General features: G+C 52.1%; 7 protein-coding genes across 7 annotated transcripts; 3 read left to right on the top strand and 4 right to left on the bottom strand.

The window, feature by feature from the left end:
* Positions 1–96: 96 nt before the first annotated feature.
* On the bottom strand, positions 97–1293 carry Z519_01189 (uncharacterized protein; the record flags this gene model as incomplete). The annotated part of the gene is made up of 1 exon (XM_016758946.1): positions 97–1293. The coding sequence occupies one exon, from the start codon at positions 1291–1293 to the stop codon at positions 97–99; it is 1197 nt and encodes a 398-aa protein (XP_016624274.1).
* A 490-nt stretch (positions 1294–1783) lies between these two features.
* On the top strand, positions 1784–4375 carry Z519_01188 (uncharacterized protein; the record flags this gene model as incomplete). Its single annotated transcript, XM_016758945.1, has 2 exons — positions 1784–2097; positions 2155–4375. 2 exons carry the CDS (start codon positions 1784–1786, stop codon positions 4373–4375), a joined length of 2535 nt encoding a protein of 844 aa, XP_016624273.1.
* Positions 4376–6001: 1626 nt separating this feature from the next.
* On the top strand, positions 6002–9178 carry Z519_01187 (uncharacterized protein; the record flags this gene model as incomplete). The annotated part of the gene is made up of 1 exon (XM_016758944.1): positions 6002–9178. One exon carries the CDS (start codon positions 6002–6004, stop codon positions 9176–9178), a length of 3177 nt encoding a protein of 1058 aa, XP_016624272.1.
* Positions 9179–10546: 1368 nt separating this feature from the next.
* Z519_01186 (uncharacterized protein) lies at positions 10547–12103 on the top strand (the record flags this gene model as incomplete). Its single annotated transcript, XM_016758943.1, has 3 exons — positions 10547–10982; positions 11039–11327; positions 11383–12103. 3 exons carry the CDS (start codon positions 10547–10549, stop codon positions 12101–12103), a joined length of 1446 nt encoding a protein of 481 aa, XP_016624271.1.
* A 706-nt stretch (positions 12104–12809) lies between these two features.
* Positions 12810–15501, bottom strand: Z519_01185 (uncharacterized protein; the record flags this gene model as incomplete). Its single annotated transcript, XM_016758942.1, has 5 exons — positions 12810–13346; positions 13443–13528; positions 13722–13835; positions 14050–14260; positions 14320–15501. The coding sequence occupies 5 exons, from the start codon at positions 15499–15501 to the stop codon at positions 12810–12812; spliced, it is 2130 nt and encodes a 709-aa protein (XP_016624270.1).
* Positions 15502–15646: 145 nt separating this feature from the next.
* On the bottom strand, positions 15647–18476 carry Z519_01184 (uncharacterized protein; the record flags this gene model as incomplete). Its single annotated transcript, XM_016758941.1, has 2 exons — positions 15647–16325; positions 16393–18476. 2 exons carry the CDS (start codon positions 18474–18476, stop codon positions 15647–15649), a joined length of 2763 nt encoding a protein of 920 aa, XP_016624269.1.
* A 197-nt stretch (positions 18477–18673) lies between these two features.
* Z519_01183 (uncharacterized protein) lies at positions 18674–20268 on the bottom strand (the record flags this gene model as incomplete). The annotated part of the gene is made up of 2 exons (XM_016758940.1): positions 18674–20008; positions 20065–20268. 2 exons carry the CDS (start codon positions 20266–20268, stop codon positions 18674–18676), a joined length of 1539 nt encoding a protein of 512 aa, XP_016624268.1.
* Positions 20269–22262: the final 1994 nt, after the last annotated feature.

Below are 22262 nucleotides of genomic sequence, written 5' to 3'. Positions count from 1 at the left end.
TGGAATACAGCGTTAGTCATTCTCTCATGCAGGCGGTCGGCTGTAGTCTTCTGTCTATTTAATATTCTCAGTGCCCGTCGACATTCCCGCTACCTGTCATTGACCCCGTTCTGCCTGTCTTTTTGCCCTCCTTTGAAGGACGGCGTCCATGACTCTTCCCAACCTCTTCACTGCCTCTTCGGAAATCTGATAGTGCACTACCAATCGTCCACCTCGCGCCTTTAAGCCCTCCATGCTCGCTAGTTCAGCGAATTCGTCGGCTGAACAGCCCTCGTTTTCAAGATCTAGCCAAACCATGTTCGTTTCCGTGGGGTTGGCCAATTTGCCGCCCTTCGCGGTCCACATCTCTGCGACTTTCCTCGCCCGGGCGTGGCTGGCGCGCAACTTGCCGCCTTCACCGTTGGGACCGTGGCCGAAGTTTTCTTCCACGGCGACGCGGGCCGCTGCGGATATGACGCCCGCCTGCCGCGTGCCGCCGCCGAGCATCTTGCGGATTCTCCGCGCATGTGCGATGAAAGATCTACTTCCGACGATTATGGAGCCTATGGGCGCGCCTAGTCCTTTGGAGAAGCACATGCTCACACTGTCGAACTCGCGCGTGAAGTCGGGAAGACTGCCGGCGTCGGCGGCGACGGCTTCCCAGATGCGTGCACCGTCCAAGTGGAGCTTGATGCCGTGAAAGCGGGCAAATTGGGAGATGCGGCGGATTTCGGAGAGAGGCATTATCATCCCGTCGAGGGTGTTTTCTAAGCTGATGACCCGAGTGGGACAAGCGTGGACGTCGTCTGAGACTATGCAGTGTTTTTGGACGTCTTCGAGGGTCAGGTGGTGGCCGTTGCTGGGGGTGACGGATATGAGCATGGCGCTCGAGAGGCAGCTGACACCGCCGGCCTCGTAGTTGTGGATGTGACCCCTGATGTCGCAGAGGACGGAGTGAGGTGGTTGAACCAGGTGGCTACGGAGAGCGACTTGGTTGCCCATTGTTCCGGACATTACCAGCAGTCCGGCTTCGTGACCTGATAGTGAGGCAACATAGGACTCCAGATCATTAGTCGTTGGGTCTTCGAGGAAGACATCGTCAAGTAATGTGGTGTTTGTGATGGCGTCGAGCATAGAAGCCGTGGGTGTGGTCATTACATCGCTGCGGAAGTCACATGCCGCGGGACCAGGTTGTAGCCAGGCGTTAAATTTCTTGTGCGAGGCTGCGTTGGTGTTCGCAGCTGCGACGGTGGAGTCCTTTTTGACGTCGGTGAAGGAATCTGGTTTGTCCTCGACGATATGCGAGGAAGCCATCTTGTGACTGGAATGGCTGATGCTTCTGGCTGATGAGAATGCGAGACTCCCGGATACAAGGCTCAATCCGTACGGCGACCTAGCTGATATGCGAACTATGGCCGTGAAAGTTAACCCTTGTCTAGATGCTGCTGCGAGCATGACCAGGCACGCCCAATTCTGGGAGAGGAAGAAGAATCTTGTTCCGACATCGGTAGCAACCAAATGTTTGAAAAAGGCGTACGAGGGCGTAAGTAGCAGTGGGAAGCGGTGATGTGCGCAGGAAGATCCAATGGCCCGCCACAGCTTTAGGGGTGTTCGGATCTCTTGGAAATCACCTTCCTAATTGGGGCTGCGTACCCCGCGCTGGACGGTATTAGCCATGTTTGGCTTTGACGAGACGCGTTAAACCTCCAACGCGTCTCGGTCGCATTGGTAATAATTTCCATCCGTGTCCCCGTTTCGCAATCAATGTCCGCAGCCAACATTAAAGACCAACAACGACATCGACATGGCTCCCTCATCCCGGCACATGTCGCGATCAGCGTCGCAGCACGTCAACCTGCATTGTCTTCAATGCGACAATCAAATTGGCATCTTCGACAACGAATGGATCCGCCTGACCAGTTCTTATGTTCGCCCTGTCCACCCCGGCACTCACTTGGGAACCGAGATCGCGACCAGCAAGACGCAAGTCGTCCCTGAAGGTGTCACGCAGCGAGCCCTCGAAGGATGCACCTTGGCTGAAGTGTTCTGCACAAGATGCTCTGCGGTAGTTGGGCAGTATTGCAAGGCGGTTCCTGCAACTGCACGGAGAAATATGTTGTATGGAAGGTCCCAACAACGCAGACAACAGAATCTGTGACACTGACTGGATGCTAGAAATCAGTATCTATACAAATTGTCCAGGACATGTCTCAAGAGCAGCGAGTCGAATCAGCCGGTTGATCCTGTGTTTGGATACGGCGGAGATGCTATCAGAGCAACTGCAAAGCCAAATACTACTTTAAGGGGGGGCCTCATTGGCACCCCTCAGTGCTCGGATACTCCCTTTCACAGAGAAGAGACACCTCCACGTCTCCAACCCATGGCTGAGTCAAGTTGGGGAACTTCGTCACGCGTTTCGTTGCAAAACAGCAGGGAGATACCTCAAGACTCCATCGTACTGCAACTCGCCATGCAGGATGCACACTTGAAATCCCAAGGTGGGAGAATAGCAAACCAGGAGGCGAGGGCATTAGAGCATGATGCGCAACTCCGAGCCATCTCTTCAGTCTTGGATACGTTTCGCGACACGCTGGAGGAGATCAAGATATCCATTGGGGAGCTGAAGTCTCAAACCTACGTCCCTCGCCTCGATAAGCCTACACAAATTGACTTCGTTGGCACTCTCCACAAAATGATCTCGACAATGAAAACGGCCCAGTCGAACGCCCAAGAACTGGAAGAACTTCGTGCTGAAAACGCTGCGTTTAAAGCTAAATGGGATATTGTGCAATCTGCCATGAATACCGCTACCAGACAACCATCCTCGGGTTCATTATATGAGATATCCCACGGAAACACTCTAGGAAAACGCAAGCGCGACAGCGACGTCCTAAAACTAAGTGCAATGGTGCCTTCAGATGGAGCAATGCAAGACCGGTCCCAGTACTCAGAAGATTTTTCATCGTCTGCGCAAATGCCAACTCCGCAGTCTAGCAGCCACTCCGACAGGCAATCTGCACATGACTCTAATAGCTCGAGAACATCGACCCCAGAGCAAGGACAAGCCAGATTGAACTCGCACAAGATGCCTCAATGCAGTAATGAGCACGCAATTAAAGACAATATGTTACCCACAATGGTGCCGTCTCGACGGAACCTCAGGAATCGTCTGCCATCTGATCATAGCCGGGATATAGAGACTTCTAGCTCAGTTGTGCGCTCTACGCCGGTCGAAAACGTTGGCGCAGTTGCAAAAGCAACCGGTATGATCTCCGACGTACAGGAGACTCAAGGGCTGCCTACTTCAGAGCTTGGTCAGGCATCGTTACGGTCGTCAGCACGAGCTGACGACTGTGAAGAATCAGTCCTTGCCGAGCGTGCAACCGGATCTATGAACGATGAAGCCCAGCCACCGGAGGATGAGGATGCGAATAGTCTTGATGATAGTGGTCAACTGCCTGACAACAATGGTGAGCCACCAATGGATATTGATCCTGTAGACGCCTCGGAACTCCAGTCGTCAATGAGGGAAACGGATGAGTTTGGCGATGACGACCGGGATCGCTCTTCCAACTTTCATACCCTAGCGGATCGTGCAACGGCTAAGAATATGGCTGCGTCTCTCGAAGCATCGTCTGCGGATGAAGGCTCGACTCAGTCTGCGCCGGCGGGAAGAACTCGCAGCAAGACGAAGGTGCAGCAATCATCACGAAGAAAACCCGACTTCATCACGGACAGGCGAAGCATTGCCCCCGAGCCAGCTGCACTTCGGCGGATCCTCCCTCGTCGGATTGGTGCGCATCAACGGCCGCAGTTTGAGCACGCGACGCCGGAATCAATCGAGCAAGACCTAAGGAATTCCGGTAAACCCAAAGGACAGCGACGTTTGAAGCCTCACATTCAAACGACTACAAAGATCCTCCACAACGAGCTCAAAGAGCTCGGCCTGGAGGATTGGATCGAGAAAGACAAAGATACTCCCGAATACAAAAAGGCTGTGGAGGAAGCCAGGAGCCGCAAACGAGAACAGACGAGATTGGCTACATTAGCGAGCCGCGGAATCAGCCTCCCAGGAGCGTCTACAGATGATGAACAACCGGAGTCGGGCCCAACTCTAGAGGAGGCATTCGACCAAGCCGCTGAAGCTCTGGCCGATGCCAACGACGAACAATCGGAGTCGGCTCCAAGTCTAAAAGAGTCATTCGTCCAAGCCACTGAAGCTCTAGTTGATGTCGATAACGGACAAGCGGGTGGAACACTGGTGTTATCTGCGTCGTGGGCGGCAGCTAGAAAAGCAAAGGGGATCGGCCTGCGCAAGACCAAACGTGAACAACGAGCTGAGGAGATTCGCCGAAGAGATCTGCTGGCAAAAGCGGCAATGGATATGAATGACTAGGGTTCGAGGCCGAGTTCTGATGCGGGATTATCGCGGGAGACGTGGGTGGGAGACGCGCTTCAACGACACCATAGCGTCGTGCATGATGGAATTTGTTAATGTATTGATTGGACCCCGTATAAGCACCTGGACCACCGAGTCCATTTGCGAATCCTTCCGCAGTTGGTACAGAGTACTCTGTATTTGTACGCGCATAGTCTCCGCAGCTCATCTATTCTCAGCCCAGCGGATATCGCGCGTGACGTGACGTGACGAGACGTTTCGCCTTTGATAAGGAACCTCGATCCTGCCGAAGCAGGCGAATACCACATGTACCAGGACAAGTACTGGGTATAGTACCAGGTATCCATTGGCCCTGGACACACCGGCTCGCAGCCTCCGAGACACGCTACTTTAGTCAGGCACGGGGAGCCGGGAAACAGGCGGGCGAAGCCTACAAGTACACGAAGTCGCCTTGTCGCCTGAGAATCTTGGGGTCCGGACCTCCAAGGTCGCGAGGAGCTGCAGGGGTTCTTCCTGATCCTCCCTGCGCCTGCGTTGGCGGGGAAATTTCTTCGAGCCGTAGACTGACCAAACTGACCCAGACAGACTCGACTGCGTCAAGACTCCTCCTACAGACTTCCTCCTTTCTCCCTGTGTTCGTGGTTTTATTCGACCATTTTGACAGCGTTGCTCTTCTCTGGATGTGTAGGATTCCCTGGCCCTCGTTGGATGTATCTACCTGCCTGAGAACCGAGAAGGATTTGTAAGGAAAACAATATCCCTTTTCGAGTTCGCCACGGGGCAACTGCTAACAGTTTCAAGGAGGAACTATACCTCGGGTGTCTTCCCTTCCTCGCGCAATCGCACTCGGTAGGTTGCCCTACCCTATGTCAGTCAGATTACCGCATGTGTCGAATTGTTGGCGAGCGACATCCTTGAAGATTGTAGACTCCGCAGGATGTTTGCTCAATGCTGGGAAGCGCTGAAAGAAGAAATGTCGCTCTTCAAAACCACCAATTGGAAAAAATACGCGCTTCACGTACTCAGCGCCAGCATAAATGCAAGCTTGTTATCGTGGATGGGGAAATGTGGTCGTTCGATGTCGGAGACTGATATGGACAATGCCAGATATTTGGGTCGATTCATTTCCGGCCGTGCAAAGGCATAATATCAAGGTATGTGCACTGAGATTGACAATCTCTCCCATCATGTCATCATGATGTCTTCGCCTGGGGCGTGGTGGCGCGGGCTCTGGGAGGCATTGGCCACTTGCCTTTGGACACTATCTTGCTTCCTTTGAGGATATTATCTCGCTGAATGCCCAAACTGAACACTGCTGACGATGGTCAAGTCGACTACCCCGGCTCTAGCGATGGTACTCCGTCGTCAGCTCAATCGGGTCAGATCGGCATAGTTTTGGCGAAATATTACGCCAATAGAGAGGGTGTGAAAGAAAACCACTTGTCTCTGGTTAGGGGTGCAGCCTGAAAACAAGAAGCAGTCTGCTGACAATCTTCTGTAGCAGCAACTGGCTGCGAAACAACACAGGTCTTCGCGTCAACCCCTTCTTTGTCTCTCGCTTTATCCTCTTCCTCTCCGTCTGAGTAGTCCAAGTGGTCGTGGCCACTCTTCGACTCTCTCAGTATGGTCTCGCAACCCACTCAGCCCGCGACACAGCCTGTTGATGACCCTCGTCGTATCCGGAGAAACATCTCCAATGTTTCTGATGAGGATGCCATAGATGTGATATGTCTGCTGAGTCCAACCTCCCCGGCTGCATTTGATGCAGTGAAAGCCAATCTCTTGGTTGCTCCCCATCACATCTTGCAAAATGACGACCTAGAAGATATCAGTCAAGATGACCTGCTTTTCGGCGCAGAATACGACCAGCCACGAGATATAGCTTTGCGGATGTCTTCTGCCGTCAAAAATCCCAAGGATGGTTTTCAGTTTGGCCGTACCAGGAGCAAATGCGACGTGCTTCTTACCCCGTACGACAATGACACCTTGGTGAGCAAAGTACATTTTAAGATTTTTGTGAACAATCAAGGGAGCCTCATGCTGGAAGACTTGTCCACCAATGGAACTGTCGTGGATGATGTGCACCTCAATGCCAAGGCTCGTCGAGGCAATCCCGCCCTCAAACCTGCGACCATCGTCCTCAGGCATGGAGCTATTATTTCTCTTTACAGCGGTGCGAGGCAGCAGGAGATCAAGATGATGGTACGGATACCGAGCCGTGGTGATTTCGAAGACGCATATGAAGAGAATCTAAGAAAGTACCTCGCGGCAAGAGGCGATGTGGCGCAATTCGCTTCCATGAGGGAAAGCACCTATGGCAATTACTGGAATGGAGGTTCCATGTACAACTTTACGGGTCTACTTGGGAAAGGTGCTTTTGCAACCGTCTACAAGGTTCAGACCAAAGAAGATGGCGATATCTACGCCGCAAAGGAGCTTGACAAACGTCGGTTTATCAAAAACGGTGTCCTCGATATGAAGTTTGACAGCGAACTCAACATTATGAAAAACCTCAACCACCCGAATATTGTCAATTACGTCGATTGTCACACTTATCAACATTGGATCTACATCCTGATGGAGTATGTTCCCTATGGCGAGCTGGCAAAAGAACTGGGGAAACATGGAGCTATTCCCGAGGCCGACGTCCAACAGATAGCCAAACAGATATTGCACGCCCTCTATTATCTTCATCGAAGAAACATCACTCATCGTGACATCAAGCCGGACAATATTCTCATAGCATCTCGAAACCCTTTGGTCGTCAAGTTATCCGACTTTGGCTTGTCGAAATGCGTGACCGACCAAGAGACCTTTCTCAAAACGTTCTGTGGCACACTTCTTTATTGTGCACCTGAGGTATATCCTGAATATGCGAATTATGCTCAGGGATCAGCATCCAAGAGGCGTCGGTTAGGAGAGCCTGCAACAAAATCTCCACCGTCACCGTATGACCAATCCGTGGATATGTGGTCGTTTGGCGCCGTCATCTTCCATCTCCTCTGCGGGAAGCCTCCAGTGACCGGGAGAGGCGATGATCGCGGCGCGCAGATGCTGAACAACATTATGACGAAAAATGTCAACTTCGACATGCTAAGGCAGGCAAAGGTATCAGAGGATGCTATTGATTTCGTTGCGAAACTTCTGAATCGAAATCCTGTTCTGCGGCCGAAAGAGCCTGAATGCTTGCAGCATCCGTGGTTACGTGACTTGCCTGACCACTGCAATTATGAGGATATCGAGGAACCAATTCCCGATCCGCAACATGACCTGGACGTTGTCGACGAGGTTGACGAAGATTTGCTTGATGATGAGTTGATTGACAGCCTGAACCAGCTGACGCAACTCCCCTCATCAGAGCATACGCCACATCGCCCGGTGAAGCGTGCTCGCACAGCAACAAATGTGTCACCTACGCAAGGAGACATCACATATCCTCATCTCCCAGCACCCGGCGAGAGCTTCTTGCCATTACCTCCCGTGCCAGGTCTACCGACAGAGCGTCTCTTCGGAGAGATTTCCGCGTCCGTTCTCCGTAGTTCGGGCGTATTTGGCAGCGAGCTGAGCCCGACGACACCGATGGGAGTACACGATATCCGCAACCGAGTGGAACAGGTCAGCGTGAACGATTTTGGAGATCGAGGTCCAGGGAGCAACGCAGAAAACGCCGAAATTTCTGGCCAACCACTTCAATATCCTCAAGTCCTTGACGTCCCCCAAACCCAAGGGAGTGCAGCGGCAAGCCTTATGGGGGCGGAGCAACAAATAGGCCAGCTCAACATGGCGTCTCCTGATGCGGATATCTCGGATGCTGCGACTCCAGAAACAACTAATCCTGTTACTCCTGAAACACGTCAGCTATCGCCGTCTGCTTCGGTCACTCCACATGCAGATAATGAAATAGCGGAGACAGCTCAAATGAGCGAAGAGCCCGTATGTACTCGTCGTATCGACCTCGGCCTCATTGAGAACCCCGTTGATTTCGAAGCGGAAGTCGAGGCGAGAAATGCATCGAGAGCCAGCAGGCTACGAGCAAAAGCGGAGACTTTCCATGGGAACTTGACTGCTAGGACCTCCCCACCATCAGTTGAGCTTGCTGTCACGATTGATGCGAAGACTGGTCGCGAGGTGGGAAGTATGGGACAACTGAATCGTTTTATTCGTCCTGCTCCAGAGCCAGAAACCACAACCAAAATGAGTTCCCAAACAATGCAATTCATCAAGCCTCCGCGACGATACGGCAAGTTAGCCAGCCTTCCTGGATCCTTCGCGAACGTAGCCGTCAATCTCGAAGACAGATTCACTGTATGGGGGCGAGGCATTGATTGCACCATCCAATACCCTGACACCAAAGACACGCGTATTCCCAAGTACGCGCTCAAAATCACATTCTGGGCACCTGGCATAGAGGCTCACGTTGACGGCGGAAAAGACTGGACAGCATTTCCTGGGATAAGAACACTGATCGCTACCTCTGCGAGCGGGAGTATCTCTGTTAATGACGTTGAACTGCGAAAGGAATCGCCCTCAGGAGACGCAGCCTTGTTCGGGAAGCTACATACAGACGACATCATCACCATCTTCGACAATGGAAAGGGCGAGTTTTTAAAGTTCAAGGTGGAAATTACGTTTGGGGAGAGTGCGAGACCGAGGCCCGCCGGTGAAAGAGGGTTCGTCGTTCAGGAGGAACGACACCATCACCAACGCATGAAGCAGCGCGAAAGTATGAGGCTGAGTATGAGGGAAAATGCTAACGAGGTGCCCCTTGTGCCCACCGTGCGGGTAGAACCCGATTGTTGAATCAAGATACGCCTATTGGATGTCTGGTAGTTTGGAAATGAAGATGCCACGATAATGCTGCGCCTCGCTCCCTGTCGAGCACCTCGAATGCAGTTGGTTTCACAGAAAATCACGATTCTCAATGCTCCGGTGGAGAAAGTTGCATTAAGGACCGAGTACACAAGAAGTCTTTGGGCCAGCACTGTGCTACCCTACAAGGGAGTAGGTATTTGACCTCTATCAATGGAGGCGAGGTACATAGCCAGCCAAGCACATATCAGGCTGTGATAGACAGGGGATGAGTGGGCATGATAGCGCTCTAGCCACTGACGGAGCCCCACCAGCGGCATGGGTATGAAGCAGGTTGGCTCGTCATCGTCTCGCCCAGAGTGGACCTGGTGACAATTGTGGATGGCACGATGGCATGGGAAAGGAGCAATTCATTTTCTCATGCGGCTTTCCACCAATATCTGGACAGAGATCAATGGGTCGATCGCAAGAGCAGCGGAAAGCGGAGATCTCACAGCGGAGATCCAGCTGCACCAATGTCTCAAGAGGTTCCACCGACTGTGCCTGTCCCTGGAAAAATTTCAATGGGCGTGGGAGGGAACAAATCGGCGGTGCGTGAGCTTAAACTTTGTGCACTCGGGTGTCTAATAGTTGTCTTGTGCTGCGGTTCGAAGGAAGGCTGTGTGTATCGGCGTGGGATGAAGGAGAGGTGGTTGTTGCGACGTACCTTTGTAGTCAATGGAAGTGGTGTTTGAGAAAAGCCACCTGTCATTTTGCCATCTTTGCTGAAGAGTCGATTCAGTCCGGACGCGGTACCTCGTAGTGCTGCTGCAAGGTGCCACTTCCGGCTGCCAACATCCCTTCCTATTACCAGCGAGTCCAGGTGCCTTGTACCTCGCAGTTACAGGGTACTGGGTATGCCTCATGGAGTAATGGGCGGAAGGGGCTTGGCAGGCGGCGTGGGCGTAGGCGGGTGCGTGGAGGGTCGGATTTTCCAGTTGGGGCTTTGGGGCTTTGTAACTTCTCAAATATTATTCAAGTCGAATTCCAGAAGAGAAACAAAACTCCCTCCCTTCAAGTCTGGGCTGCTCCGTTAGTCAATGAGACCATCCAGCGTACATGTGGCTGCTGATGCATTCGCCATCACTATCCTGGTCGTGCGGCGGGTTTGCAGATGGTCCTGCACCTGAAGTCAGTCAGATGAGCTGAATCAACCTCCCGCGCTTCGTTTTCAATTGACCTTCACGCCATTCTGCCAACACCCTCCCCTCGAGTGGCAAGACAATCCGCTCCGCAGTACCTACTACTGCCAGTCGCTGTCCCTTCTGATGCGAATGCAGACTCTCCCCGTCCTGTGACTCCCTTCAACCATCTACCCCGATGTCCTATTCCAGAGCGGTTTCACCACTACCCAACAGAGGATGGAACGCACCGGGTCTGATTGAGCGCGGTTTAACACCCAATGGCTTGTACGCTGGAGCCAACAATTACAGCAACAATGACGATCAGTGGGCTGCGGCAAAGGCAAGAAGTGCTCAAGTGAGAGGATATCCCAGCGTCCAGACCAAAAATGAGGGCTTCTTTCAGCGGTCCAAGCGGAAAATATCCTCTACGCTGCCCGTCTTCAGTCCCTACACTCCTTTGTCCGCCAACTGGAAAGATCCAGAGAAACTGGGCCGCAATCGGTGGTATCCAAGAGGAGGAGGCAGCCTGGCGAGAATAAAGACTTTTGCTGGCAATGTCTTGAGGAGGTTTAAATTTCTGTTTATAATATTGTCCACTGTCACACTGACGACGGTTGTATTGTCCCAGACAAGTCAGTTCTTAGGAACCTCTCCCCATATGTGCCTTGTTCTAACTTTTCTGCCGCAGACGTGCTGTCCAAATACCGTGGCAATTCCCACTTAGGCGGCGGAAGTAAATTCGTCATCATCCTCGGAGCCAATGAGGGCGGCGGCGTTATGGAGTGGAAAGGCCCCAGAGAATGGGCGATTGAGCGTGACAGCGTGAGAAACAAAAAGAGATATGCCGAAAGATGGGGATACATATTAGATATTGCAGATATGAGCACCAAGAAGAGGTACGCTCATGAATGGCGTGAGAGCTGGGAAAAGGTTGACCTGATCCGAAACGCCATGGCCAGGTACCCAAAAGCCGAATGGTGGGAGAAAGAGTCTGCAAAATGAGTTGAGCATCCTATGACTGACGGGACGCAGGTTCTGGTGGCTCGACTTGAACACCTTCATCATGGAACCATCAAAGTCACTACAGTCCCACATATTCAACAATCTCGACAGAAATGTGTACCGCGACATCAATGTCTACAACCCTCTCGACATCGTTCATCCTCCCGTCACCGAATTTCTTGATCCGGTCGCCCGGTCACCCACCGGCGACAATCTGACATCCTCCATAGACATCATCATTCCTCAGGACTGTGACGGTTTCAACTTGGGGTCTTTCTTCGTGCGACGATCTCCATTCACAGACCGGCTACTTGACCTGTGGTGGGACCCTGTTCTCTACGAGCAAAAGCATATGGAGTGGGAACACAAGGAGCAAGATGCGCTAGAGCATCTATACGCGTCGCAGCCATACCTCCGGACACATTTCGCATTTATCCCCCAACGGAAAGTCAACTCATTTCCTCCTGGGGCGTGTGCCCTCCATCCGGAGCAGGGACAGGCTGTCGAAGACGGAAAACCCCTTCTGGACCCTAGGTTCCACTACAACGAGCAAGAGCGCGACTTCATGGTCAATATGGCCGGATGTGAGTGGGGTCGAGACTGCTGGGCTGAAATGTACATGTACCGCGAACTCAGCAACAGACTCAATCGGTCATGGTGGGAAAGGTTCAAAGATCTGGCAAGCGATAAGTGGGCCAACCTAAAGACAACTTTGTTCCAAGAAAAGACGGCGGCGTCACAAACCGGTTGATATGCATTCAATCTTGATTCTCCCGCCGCGGAGCGCGATTTCCAGAAGCTACGCAACCGCCGGAGCATCCGTAGCCAACTTGGCTGGGCTTTACTATGATGACCGGAGCGTCGCCTTTCAGAGCGTTCGAGACTCCCAGGAATCTGTTCGGCCTCGTCAACTCTCAACGAACTATGCTAAGCGGTGTGGCACATGTCCGACCTCAATGGCCGGATCTAACTAAACGATTACTAGCAAATTCGCGACTGAGCAGTTTTATTTTCTGCGAGCATGTCAGAGAACAAACAGGATCATGCAACTGGGTTGGCAAAATTGTGTCTCTTTCAACGTGTATACTTAGACAGGTCGGCATGGGGGGATACCAAGGAATGGCCTTTACGGAACGAAATAGACTGGGAGGGTTTTCAAAGGACGGAAAATGTGGTATAAACCACTGCTCAGGCTGTTGTCGGCCATTCGTTTACCAGGATCTCTCACGCACCTAAACATGGATGAAATCCAAATTAATGTTTGTCTCAGCTGTCGGCGGCTGCAGAGACGAGGTGGCTAGACCAAGACATGTCAATGGCATTCTAATCTGTGCTGAAATCCCAAAATAGAAATGCCTCCGTCTTGCAGCACACTCAGTTCGCTGTTCATGCGCCAGCAGCGCTGGATTCTTGGCCACACCAGATTGGGGCTCTCAGCCTTGTTTTTATTACCTCCTTCAGCCTTTGTGCGACCAGAGACAACTTTTTCCCACGCTCCATTGTTCTTGAACTTCCACGTCAGTCAGATGATACCAACGTGCTCGCAGAGGAACTCGCATGCCCGTCTCAAAACCCTTTTCCAGCTCCTCCGCCGACATGGGCCCAAAGACGTCAAACAAATGCTCCACGCCTTCAATGACCTGCAACCCTGCCGGCACGCCCGTCGCCCGCAACGCCTCGTAGGTCTTTTGCGTCTGCCGCCACGGAATGAAGTCGTCGTCCGCATTGTGCAGGAGGTATGTGGGCGACTTGTAGTTGCCGCGGAGGATCTGCCTGTAGGGACTGACGGCGGCGACCTTTTCTGGGTCCGGTTGGGCGAGGATTGGAGCCGGGTCGAGGCATTCACCTTCCTTGCGAGGAGGCAAGCCTTCGAGCAGGAAGGGCAGTGTCTGAGCTTTCCAGTTCATGTGCAGCACGAAGCGCCAGCGCTCGTCATCCAGCGTCACCCTCATCTTTGTGAGGCCGATGCTGGTGGATGGATAATAGCTCGTCCACTACTCCAATCCCAATGAATGAGCAACTGTGAGTTGATTGTGTTATGCGTGCGTGCCACGAGGGGAGGGGAGGATCCAGGATCCAGCTTTACTTACCGGTTTACTTTTGATGCCCGCATATCGATCATACGGGTCGTTCGGCGAAGACGCAGCAGAGGCTGGATAGATGGGATTCTTCCACCCTGTTCCAGATAGATAGATAGTGAGCCACACACACGAGCGACGCGGCTAGGGGAATTCAGTTCCTCTTTTAACCCACAGTCTGACTCGTAGTCGGTCAGCCATAGAATCCCAGCACAGCATCTGGAGGCTTGATGCCTTTTGTAGGGACAGTAAACGGTAACGTCACGGCAAGGTGACCCCCGGTGGACCAACCGATGGCGACGGCCCGGTTCCCGTCCGGGACAACTTGGGAAGACTTGAAAAATTTGAGTCGTGGCACTTTGTATCGTGCCCATCCAAGCGCGTCACTGACATCGTTCATCGGCCCTTCATTCAGTGTGAGCTCGGGACAGAACCAATATTCGACGGTGATAGGCAGGAAGCCTTTCTCAAGAAGCAGTCGGATCAGCTTGGGTCCCAGGTCCTTCCTTGTGAACATGACATGGCCACCCCCGTGGATCAGTAACGCGGTGGCCAGAGTAGTCAGTAGATCAGCGGACTAGGTCTGCAATGGGGTGTGCTGCCCGGATGAATGACTTACCGATCGGCCGTGGTTTGCCATCAGGTTCGTTTTCATCCGGCAGATAGACATCAGCATAGAGGAGGACGTCCTCTACCTGGCCCCCCACGAGAGTCTCGATTCTGGATTTCGGTCTCGGAGATGGACCAGGAACGAATTTCGCATTCTCGGCGTGTTGGACAAAGCCCGTGATTATCCTCAGCGTCCGTGACTCCTCGCTGGCGCCGTCCGTCTAGGACACGTGCTGGAAGCCGGCCTTCCTGAGATCACGCTGCAGGTCCTTTCATCTACTGGGATATGTCGCTGCCGGCCGCCACTATCATCATGGAACCACCACGAACTATCATCCAACAGACCGAAGACGAGGTCCAACCAGTACATGTTCTGCGTGAGTTCAACTAACACAAGGAAACCGTCCTCTCGGAGCATGCTGCGAATGGTCCCAAGAGACTGCTCCAGATTCCGCGTAGCATGCACACCGTGTATGGATATGACAGTGTGGAATTTGTCGAGCAGCTCCGCAAGTGCAGGCTTGTCCACGATCAGTGCCATGAATTTCATGGAACCCTTACCTTGGAATTGCGGTTTGACTTCTGCAACCTGTGAGGGTGATTTGTCCGCGAAAGTGTACGTATACGAGACCTTGCTGAAATCAAGAAGCCCAATAATGGTTTTGATGGTCCCTGCTCCTCCTCCGGCGCCGCCACCGCCACCAATTTCGAGAATATGAACAGTTGCGTCAGCCTTGGAACTGTAGTACACTTGTATCAAGAATTTGGCCAGGAGTTTCGTGATGGCTAGGTACATCGGTCCCTGAGTGTAGACCTGGGTTAGAAGTTCTCTGTTCTCTGCGTTCCGGACCAGTAACTGAGAGGCATCGCATGCGCCACGTAAACATCCCGCCAGCTGCGAACCTGCGACGTGGAGAAGCTTATGCTCAAGGGTGTGCTGGGGATATTTAACTAGGATATTTTCGTAAACGGCACCCAAGCTTCGCTTGTCAATCTCTGTCTCGATTCGGATCAGGTTGTTCCCGTCTGAAACAACCAGCCCTCCGTCCCTGAGAATTCGCAGAAGCCGCTGGAAGAGTTGCTTGTGCCTGGCAATGTGTTTTACTTGGAGAAGGACGCTACCGATCTTGAGTGCGCTCAACGAACAGCCCAGGTTTTCAAATCCTTCAACCACATAGGCGAGCACCAATCTGGACTGCAGAGGGTAGACTTGCTTCCAGAATCCAGAGCACCCAGTCTCCTGAGCGAACGCCTCGTAGTTGTATCTGCTGTTCTCGAATATCTGCTGAGCATGATGTATCGAGGTTGCCGGACTATAAGGATCGCTAGCAGGTGGCTCCGTGTGTGGCGCACATACCGCTGAGCAGAGAGTTTTCGATGGCTTGGGGAGAAAACGGGCTCGGGAAATCGGGGTGTCGGCTTCGATCGCTGGTTCAATACGCCGAGGTGAGGGTGCAATCATTGATTTCGCACCATTCATACCACCTGGACCAGCACTGCCTTGGTGAGTTCCCCGAATGTTCGCTCGGGACCAAGACCCGTAACATCAATGACAACGCCGAACGTCTTTCGAACGTCGTTGGCAAGCTCGATGCTCAAAAGGGAGTCTAGTCCCGCGTCGACAACTTGGTGTCTTGATCCAGCTTTACGTTGCCCAAGTCCTCTCTCACCAGAGAAGAAAGGAGGCCTGTCTGGTCTTCAAGATGGCCAGTATTGGTCGTAACGGACGTTGGAGTTGATGACGATTTCGGGGTCCCCGTCTCAGATTTGGTTTCACTGATCGTGATTTCGCCATTTTCATCGCTGTCATCTGATGCTCCTCGCTGCTCGGCAACGCAGTTGAGCAAGTCGCCAAAGGTCACCAAGCATGCAAATTCGTCTGCGGAGACGGTGATGCCAAAACGCTTGTTGACCTCACCCAGTACTTCCATCGACATTAAATAGTCTACACCGATCTCCTCGAGTGTGAGGCCGTCATCTTCGAGTACTTCCTTCGGGACGTCTGCAACTCTTGCCACTGGCTCTTTCGGGTCACGGCGAATAGCTCCTGCGGCTCTGTTCTCATCGCGTTGAATTAGATCTCGGTTTAACCTCGAAATCGTCAGCTCCTTTGATTCGGGCTGCAGGTTTCTTGTATTTGCAGCGGGTGCTAGTCTTTGCTGCTGTTGTTGGGTCTCGGGGCGGTCATCGGGTCGCCCATTGGCGCGTACAAGAAACTTCTCCAAGGAAGTCCTGGCAACCTTGGAGAATTGAGCTCCGAGGATGAGAATACGAGGCATTTGGTTTCTGCGTCAAATACAAAGATGTCGTTGAGTACGCTGCCACTGCTGGGTGTAGTAAGGTCTGAGCACACAATCCAGGACGGTCCGAATGTTCGGTATCGAGGGTTGACGAATATTTCCTCAATCTGCACACAGACGTAGACGTGATTGACCAGATTTGTGCAGGGTGCATTGACATGCAGACCCGCAACGTGAATGAAATTGTCCATTGCAGTGGGTCTGACAGCATAAGATAACAGAACACTCTCGTCAGGTATTGGCAAAAGGTGGCGACGACACTCCCATCCTTGGCCCAGAATCCGCGCACGCCTCTGTAGTATTCCGCGTAGTCGAGACAGCTGGAGAAGACATTGTACATCAGTGAACCTTGCATTGCCGTAGAAGTGGGATCGCTCTGCAATTGCTGGAATTGGCCCAGGTCGATCAGTCGCTCGTAGCGAGATAAAAGAGCATTTATTCTCTTATTGTCGGTGGCGATTGATACATATCCTGTACCATGTAGGATAGGCCTGGCAGCGACTCCAGTAAGATTGCTGTTATCAACACTTGTCAGGCTGAACCGCCATGTACTTGCCGGGTGCGTCTGGACCTCCGGGGAAAGAGAAACTTGAAGAGTATCGCCCAACCCAAGGGGAGCGTTGATATCCAAGCTCTCAATGGAAAGGCATAGGCTCCTCGGCACAACGTTCGTGTTCAGAGCCAGGCATGCTCTCGTGACCATCTCCACATACAACGGAGCGGGACATAAGGGCTTGCCTAAGACGGCATGTCCTTTGACGTAAGAAAGAAACTCCTTTCCTGCGATGTTGACCTTGAAATTTGAGACTGGAGACGAATTTGAAGCTGGTGGACTTGTCAGGGATAGCAATGGAGCTTCGGTAACGGAAGGCTCATTTCCCTGGTGACCCTTGGGTGTCGAAGACGGAATCGCCAGTGGCAGCCAGTGCCGAGTCTTCTCGAACTGGTAAGGTGGCAAGATCATATGTTCGTACTGATATCGTTGACTTCGATGAAATGGCCAGAATTGTACGGCATTGTTCTGCTTCCAGAGACCAATCACAGCCTCCATAATTGATCGCAGTCCGCTTTTCTGGTGGAGGAGTGGAGTCTCAAGATGGTGAAAGTCGACATGAGAGGGCTCGAGGTTCCGCTTGATGAGGCCGGACATGGACCTCAGAGAGAAAGCTTCTACCCAGGTACAGGGCCCAAAGCAAGTAGAAAGCCGTTGGACAGCGCTCGAGAAATAAATAGGAGATCTTGTGTGATCCACGATCAATTCTGGCGTGAGTATAGCCCAGTCAACATCCGAGGAGCAGGCTTCAAAGTGAATGCTCGGGGCTGTCATTCTGAGGCGTCCTGCGAGCTCCAATAGCTCTGGTAACATAGATTCTGTTAAGCTTGAATGGAATGCATGCGTTACATTGAGCCTCTTGAACATGATCGAAGTCATACCAGGGTTCGGACCTTGAAGGCTCGCCTCTAGCGCTCCCATAGATGCCTTACTCCCGGCGAGGACGTGGCTTTTGGGACCATTGTAACATGCTATTTCAACCTTGTGACCTGAGCCGGGTTCGTTGATTCTCGAGATTATAGAGAGGATCGTCTCAGCGCCGGCCTCAATGGCAAACATAGCACCGCGATCATGGTTCCACCTTTCTTTGATAATACTTGCGCGGCCAGCCACGAGCCCAAAGCTGTGACCGAGCACAGCAGCGACTTTTAGGCCACAGTCAATCCAGGTCATCGCACTTGAGTACTGGATAGCGAATAGCATGTAGTGTAAAGCAACGATATCTGATTTGGGGCCGAAGTCGAAAATCCTGGGGTAGAGGCTTGGGAATCCTTGCAATCTTAGAACAGCATTGCATCTATCAAGATGATATCGCAGTCGAAGGCATGATTCGTAGATATCCCTGTCGAGATAAACAGTATCCCCAACCTGACCAGAGAAGAACCCAACTGGCCGTGGCGCCACTTTCGGGCGCCACTCTCTCGAAGGCAACGAGATTTGCTCTTCTAACCATACGACTAGCTCTGGTATACTTGTGACTAAGGTCGAGCTGCCGTACGGCAATTGCAGGTTCTGCGTAGCTGCAAGGTTGTAAGCGATGCTGGACAGCAGAGATTCATGTGTCTGGTTGAAATTTGAACACATTTTAGCCTCAGCGCTCAACAATAACGCTTTAGACTCTCCGGCGATGCAGCCGTGATACAGATAGGGACTCTGGCAAGGCTGCACAATGGACCCGACTTCTTTTCTCCAGTTGTTGACACTCCCGATGGAGGTCCACGTACAATGAGAACAGCGTTACTTCCTGCCGCTCCGTAGTTGTTGACGCAAGCCGCAGGGCTCTATTGGCTCCATTTTTGTGTTTTGGTAGGGATCTCGACATGGTCCACCTCCAACGGTGTTATCTTTGGGTTCAACTTCCGAAAATTCGCTTGAATTGGGATTTGCCCATGGCGCATCATGAGACAGACCTTGATTAGGGAGGCAACCCCTGATGCACCTTCTAGATGACCAATGTTTCCTTTGAGGGAAGACACAAAGTGTAGGTCAGGCCGATGCAGTCCAGCAAAGACGTGACAAATACTTTCCATTTCGATTGGGTCTCCTACCGGCGTTCCAGTACCATGTGCTTCCACATACGACACATCCTCTGCAGAGATCTCTGACTTGAGGCAGACTCTCTTGTAAAGTTCGACTAGGGATGGCGAATGTGGGACCGTGATGTAGGTTGCGTTCGCATTCTGATTGACAGCAGAAGCGGCGATGACTCCGCGAATCATATCGCCATCTCTAATGGCAGCGGAAAGCTGTTTTAACATGACCAGTCCTACACCTTCGCCGCGAAAATAACCATCGGCCGCAGCATCAAATGGTTTCGAAGCGCCGGTGTAGCTGAGAAAGGAAGCCGCGGCAAGATTCCGATAGAAATACTGGCTAGTGTAGAGACTAACCCCGCCGGCAAGTGCTTGACTACACTCTCCAGAGACAATGGCTTTACACGCCAAATCGATTGCAACCGCAGAAGAGGAGCATGCCGTATCGACAGTGAGCGAAGGCCCAGTCCATCCAAAATAATGGCTAATTTTACCGCTCAGAAGAGCTCGCAATGTACCGGGAGAGGAAAATGCAATGGCGGGATGAGAAGCCACAACGTCGTTGTAGTCGTTTGCACAGACACCGATATAGCAACCAGTACGATCAGAGTCAACTCCTGGCCGCATTGAAAAATAACCTCCCGATGCTACCGTTTCATAGGCGACTTCCATGAGAAGCCGTTGTTGAGGATCCATAGAAGCTGCTTCCCGAGACGACTTCTTGAAGAATCGGTTATCGAATGCGTCGATGTCATCGACAAAATTGCCCCAGAAGCATTGCTTCTGTTCCTGGCTAGAACATCTCAAATGGGCTGCCGAGAATCGCGTAGATGGCATTTCCCGCAGCTTTGATACTCCGTTCGAAAGGAGTTCCCAGAACTGGTCGAGGGAATTGGCACCGGGAAACCTGCAACTCATGCCACTCACCGCCACTGCGTGGTCAGGGTAGACATCGAGCGGCCTACAAATAGCATCTGTGTTGGTGCTGACGCTCAGGACTCCTTGTCCATGATGAAACTCGTCGTCGTAACCAATTTCTCGTGCCACATTTTCACGGGCTTCATACCAGATTCGCGGACAATTCTAGGAGGGATACAGTCACGAAGCCCGAATAAGAGGCACAGTGGATGAGTTGTCACCATTAGTTGCGACACGGTAGCTGTCATTGCCAAGTTCCAGTTCGCCGTGTCAATCAGTATACATTTCAACGCATGTTGACGCAGCGGCACGTCATTAGAGAATACCTGGGCATCGAAGTTCGACCGAACCAGTGCCTGAAGTTCGCCTGCGTGCGGAAACGCTAGTTCCGGCACTGAATCACAGAGCTTCGAAACACAATGCATGATTTCGCTGTTTTTGGTGGTATGATATCAGCCGTCTATCCCAAGTGCCTTCGTCGCAATTCCCTAATCTGTCAACCGCTGACTTAATTCAGTGTCCTTTTGCTGGTAGTAATGGTCACATCAGTATCATCACTGACGACAGCAATATAATATAAGCGTCAGTAAGCACAGCATACGGAGCTCAATTAACAAACCTCAGGGTAGTCTATTATGCTTTGCTAAACCCGGTCACGCCCATCCTCTTCAGCCCACCTGGTGACAAGAGATGATTGCGTGTTGGTGTCCCCGTGAGACATGCAGATCGACATAAGCTCCAATACACACAGCAAGGCGAATAGCCACTGAACAGAACTTATCTAGGTCTTCTTTGGTCCGAGAGCAGGCCAGGGCGATTGCCGTCAGTAGGCCAACACAAAACCCCTGTATGCCGCCGAGACGCACATGTTGAATAATTTTGGAGTGATAGCCGGTCTCGCGTTGTTTGCAAAAGGTAATGGCAATACTGAACAACCTGTACGACGACAGTGAAAGGCATGCTCAACGAATTGGGCACTGCGCCGTCTGGAAGCTTGAGTTCTCCCGTATCAATCCACTCGCAGAGGTCCTGCAAGCACTGAAGCCCAGGAACAGAGCCTAATCGTGGGTCGCGGCCTGAGAGAGTGTGCCATAGGGAGGGGAGTTCTCGGATGGATGCCAAAACCCCGCGTAGCGAAGGTTCCAGTATAAGAAGAGCACGAACTTGAGAACGATACTCGGGCGCCGGCAGTGGCGTCAGTGATCCGAAGACAATGAGGGAAGGCACAAACTTTGGAGCAATCTCTCCCATAATTTCCCTGCGGCATCTAGATGCAGGTCGCGGCCTCAGCTTCAGGGAAGAAAAGATACGGTTGTGTTCTTCCACTAGCAATGAGATAGTGTCCTTCCCAGTAGAAGGGCAATCGTATTTCGAGTTTCCCAATGTGTATTACCAGGCAGTGATGTTGGCAAATGGCGAGACAGCTGAAGCGGTGCAAGGGTCTAATCCAGCTTAAGGACCAACTCAGGTTCCGCCTTTGCAGTCCAAGGGAGGATGACAGCGACTCAGGTTACCGAGGCCATGAACTCTTTGGAGGACCCTTTGAGATTGGCAGAACGGCCCTCAGGCCGTGCCTGTGGACACACTCGGCCCCTCAACATTGTTGAAGGCAAGGCCCAATTTGTAAGAGAGCATAATCCTAGAATGGTAGGATTCATAGACCCGCAACAAGGGTGACATGCTTGATATAAATGGCGAGATAGAATAGAAGTTTGGGAAGGAGAGACTCGGAAATCGGAGTTTTAAAAAACCCTGAGTCACTAGTCCTAAAGGGCTTAGAGATGCAGGTGGAGTGGTTGGTGCTGAGAAACAACTAGGCTATATAGTATCTGTCCTAGCGAAATAGTAAATCAATAGCAGCAAGGCTGAGAAGATTTGGGCTTCCGCTTTAAGGCTTCGTGCTACCGTATCTGAAGCCTCGAACGCTTCTCCCAGCAGGCGTTCCAGTCGGAACGTCTCCGTGTCCTCTGTACTGCTTACAGTCTAAATGGTTGTCTATCTGTGGCGAGCAAACCAATACCTTTTTCGTGGTTGCTGATGGCCCCGCCGCTGTAGCCTATGAGTGACCCGAGACCTCATTGTCGCCAACGACTTTGCCCTCGTTTACCAGCTTCGTTGCGATACACGAACTGGGGCCAAACTCGGTACCTGGAGACACTCCGCCTTCATCGACCTTTAGTTACAGGCTCTAGGATATGCAGATACCAAGCACAAGGCACTCACTGTCAGGAGTCCAGTTTTCTTCCAGAACGAGATACAAGTCCCAAGAGTCTCCACAATGAAGCTCCTCAAAATTTGGACCACAGCCAGTGTATTTCAGTGTCTGTATTAACACCGCCACACGCCATTCGCTTGTAAACCTTCTGGAAAACATGGTCGAAGCCGAATATTTCGTCTACTTCATCTGCGCGATGGCCTG

Source organism: Cladophialophora bantiana (genome assembly GCF_000835475.1).
Source record: "Cladophialophora bantiana CBS 173.52 unplaced genomic scaffold supercont1.2, whole genome shotgun sequence".
In the NCBI taxonomy this organism is placed as follows: Eukaryota; Fungi; Ascomycota; class Eurotiomycetes; order Chaetothyriales; family Herpotrichiellaceae; genus Cladophialophora; species Cladophialophora bantiana.
This window is presented reverse-complemented; position numbering and strand designations above follow the sequence as displayed.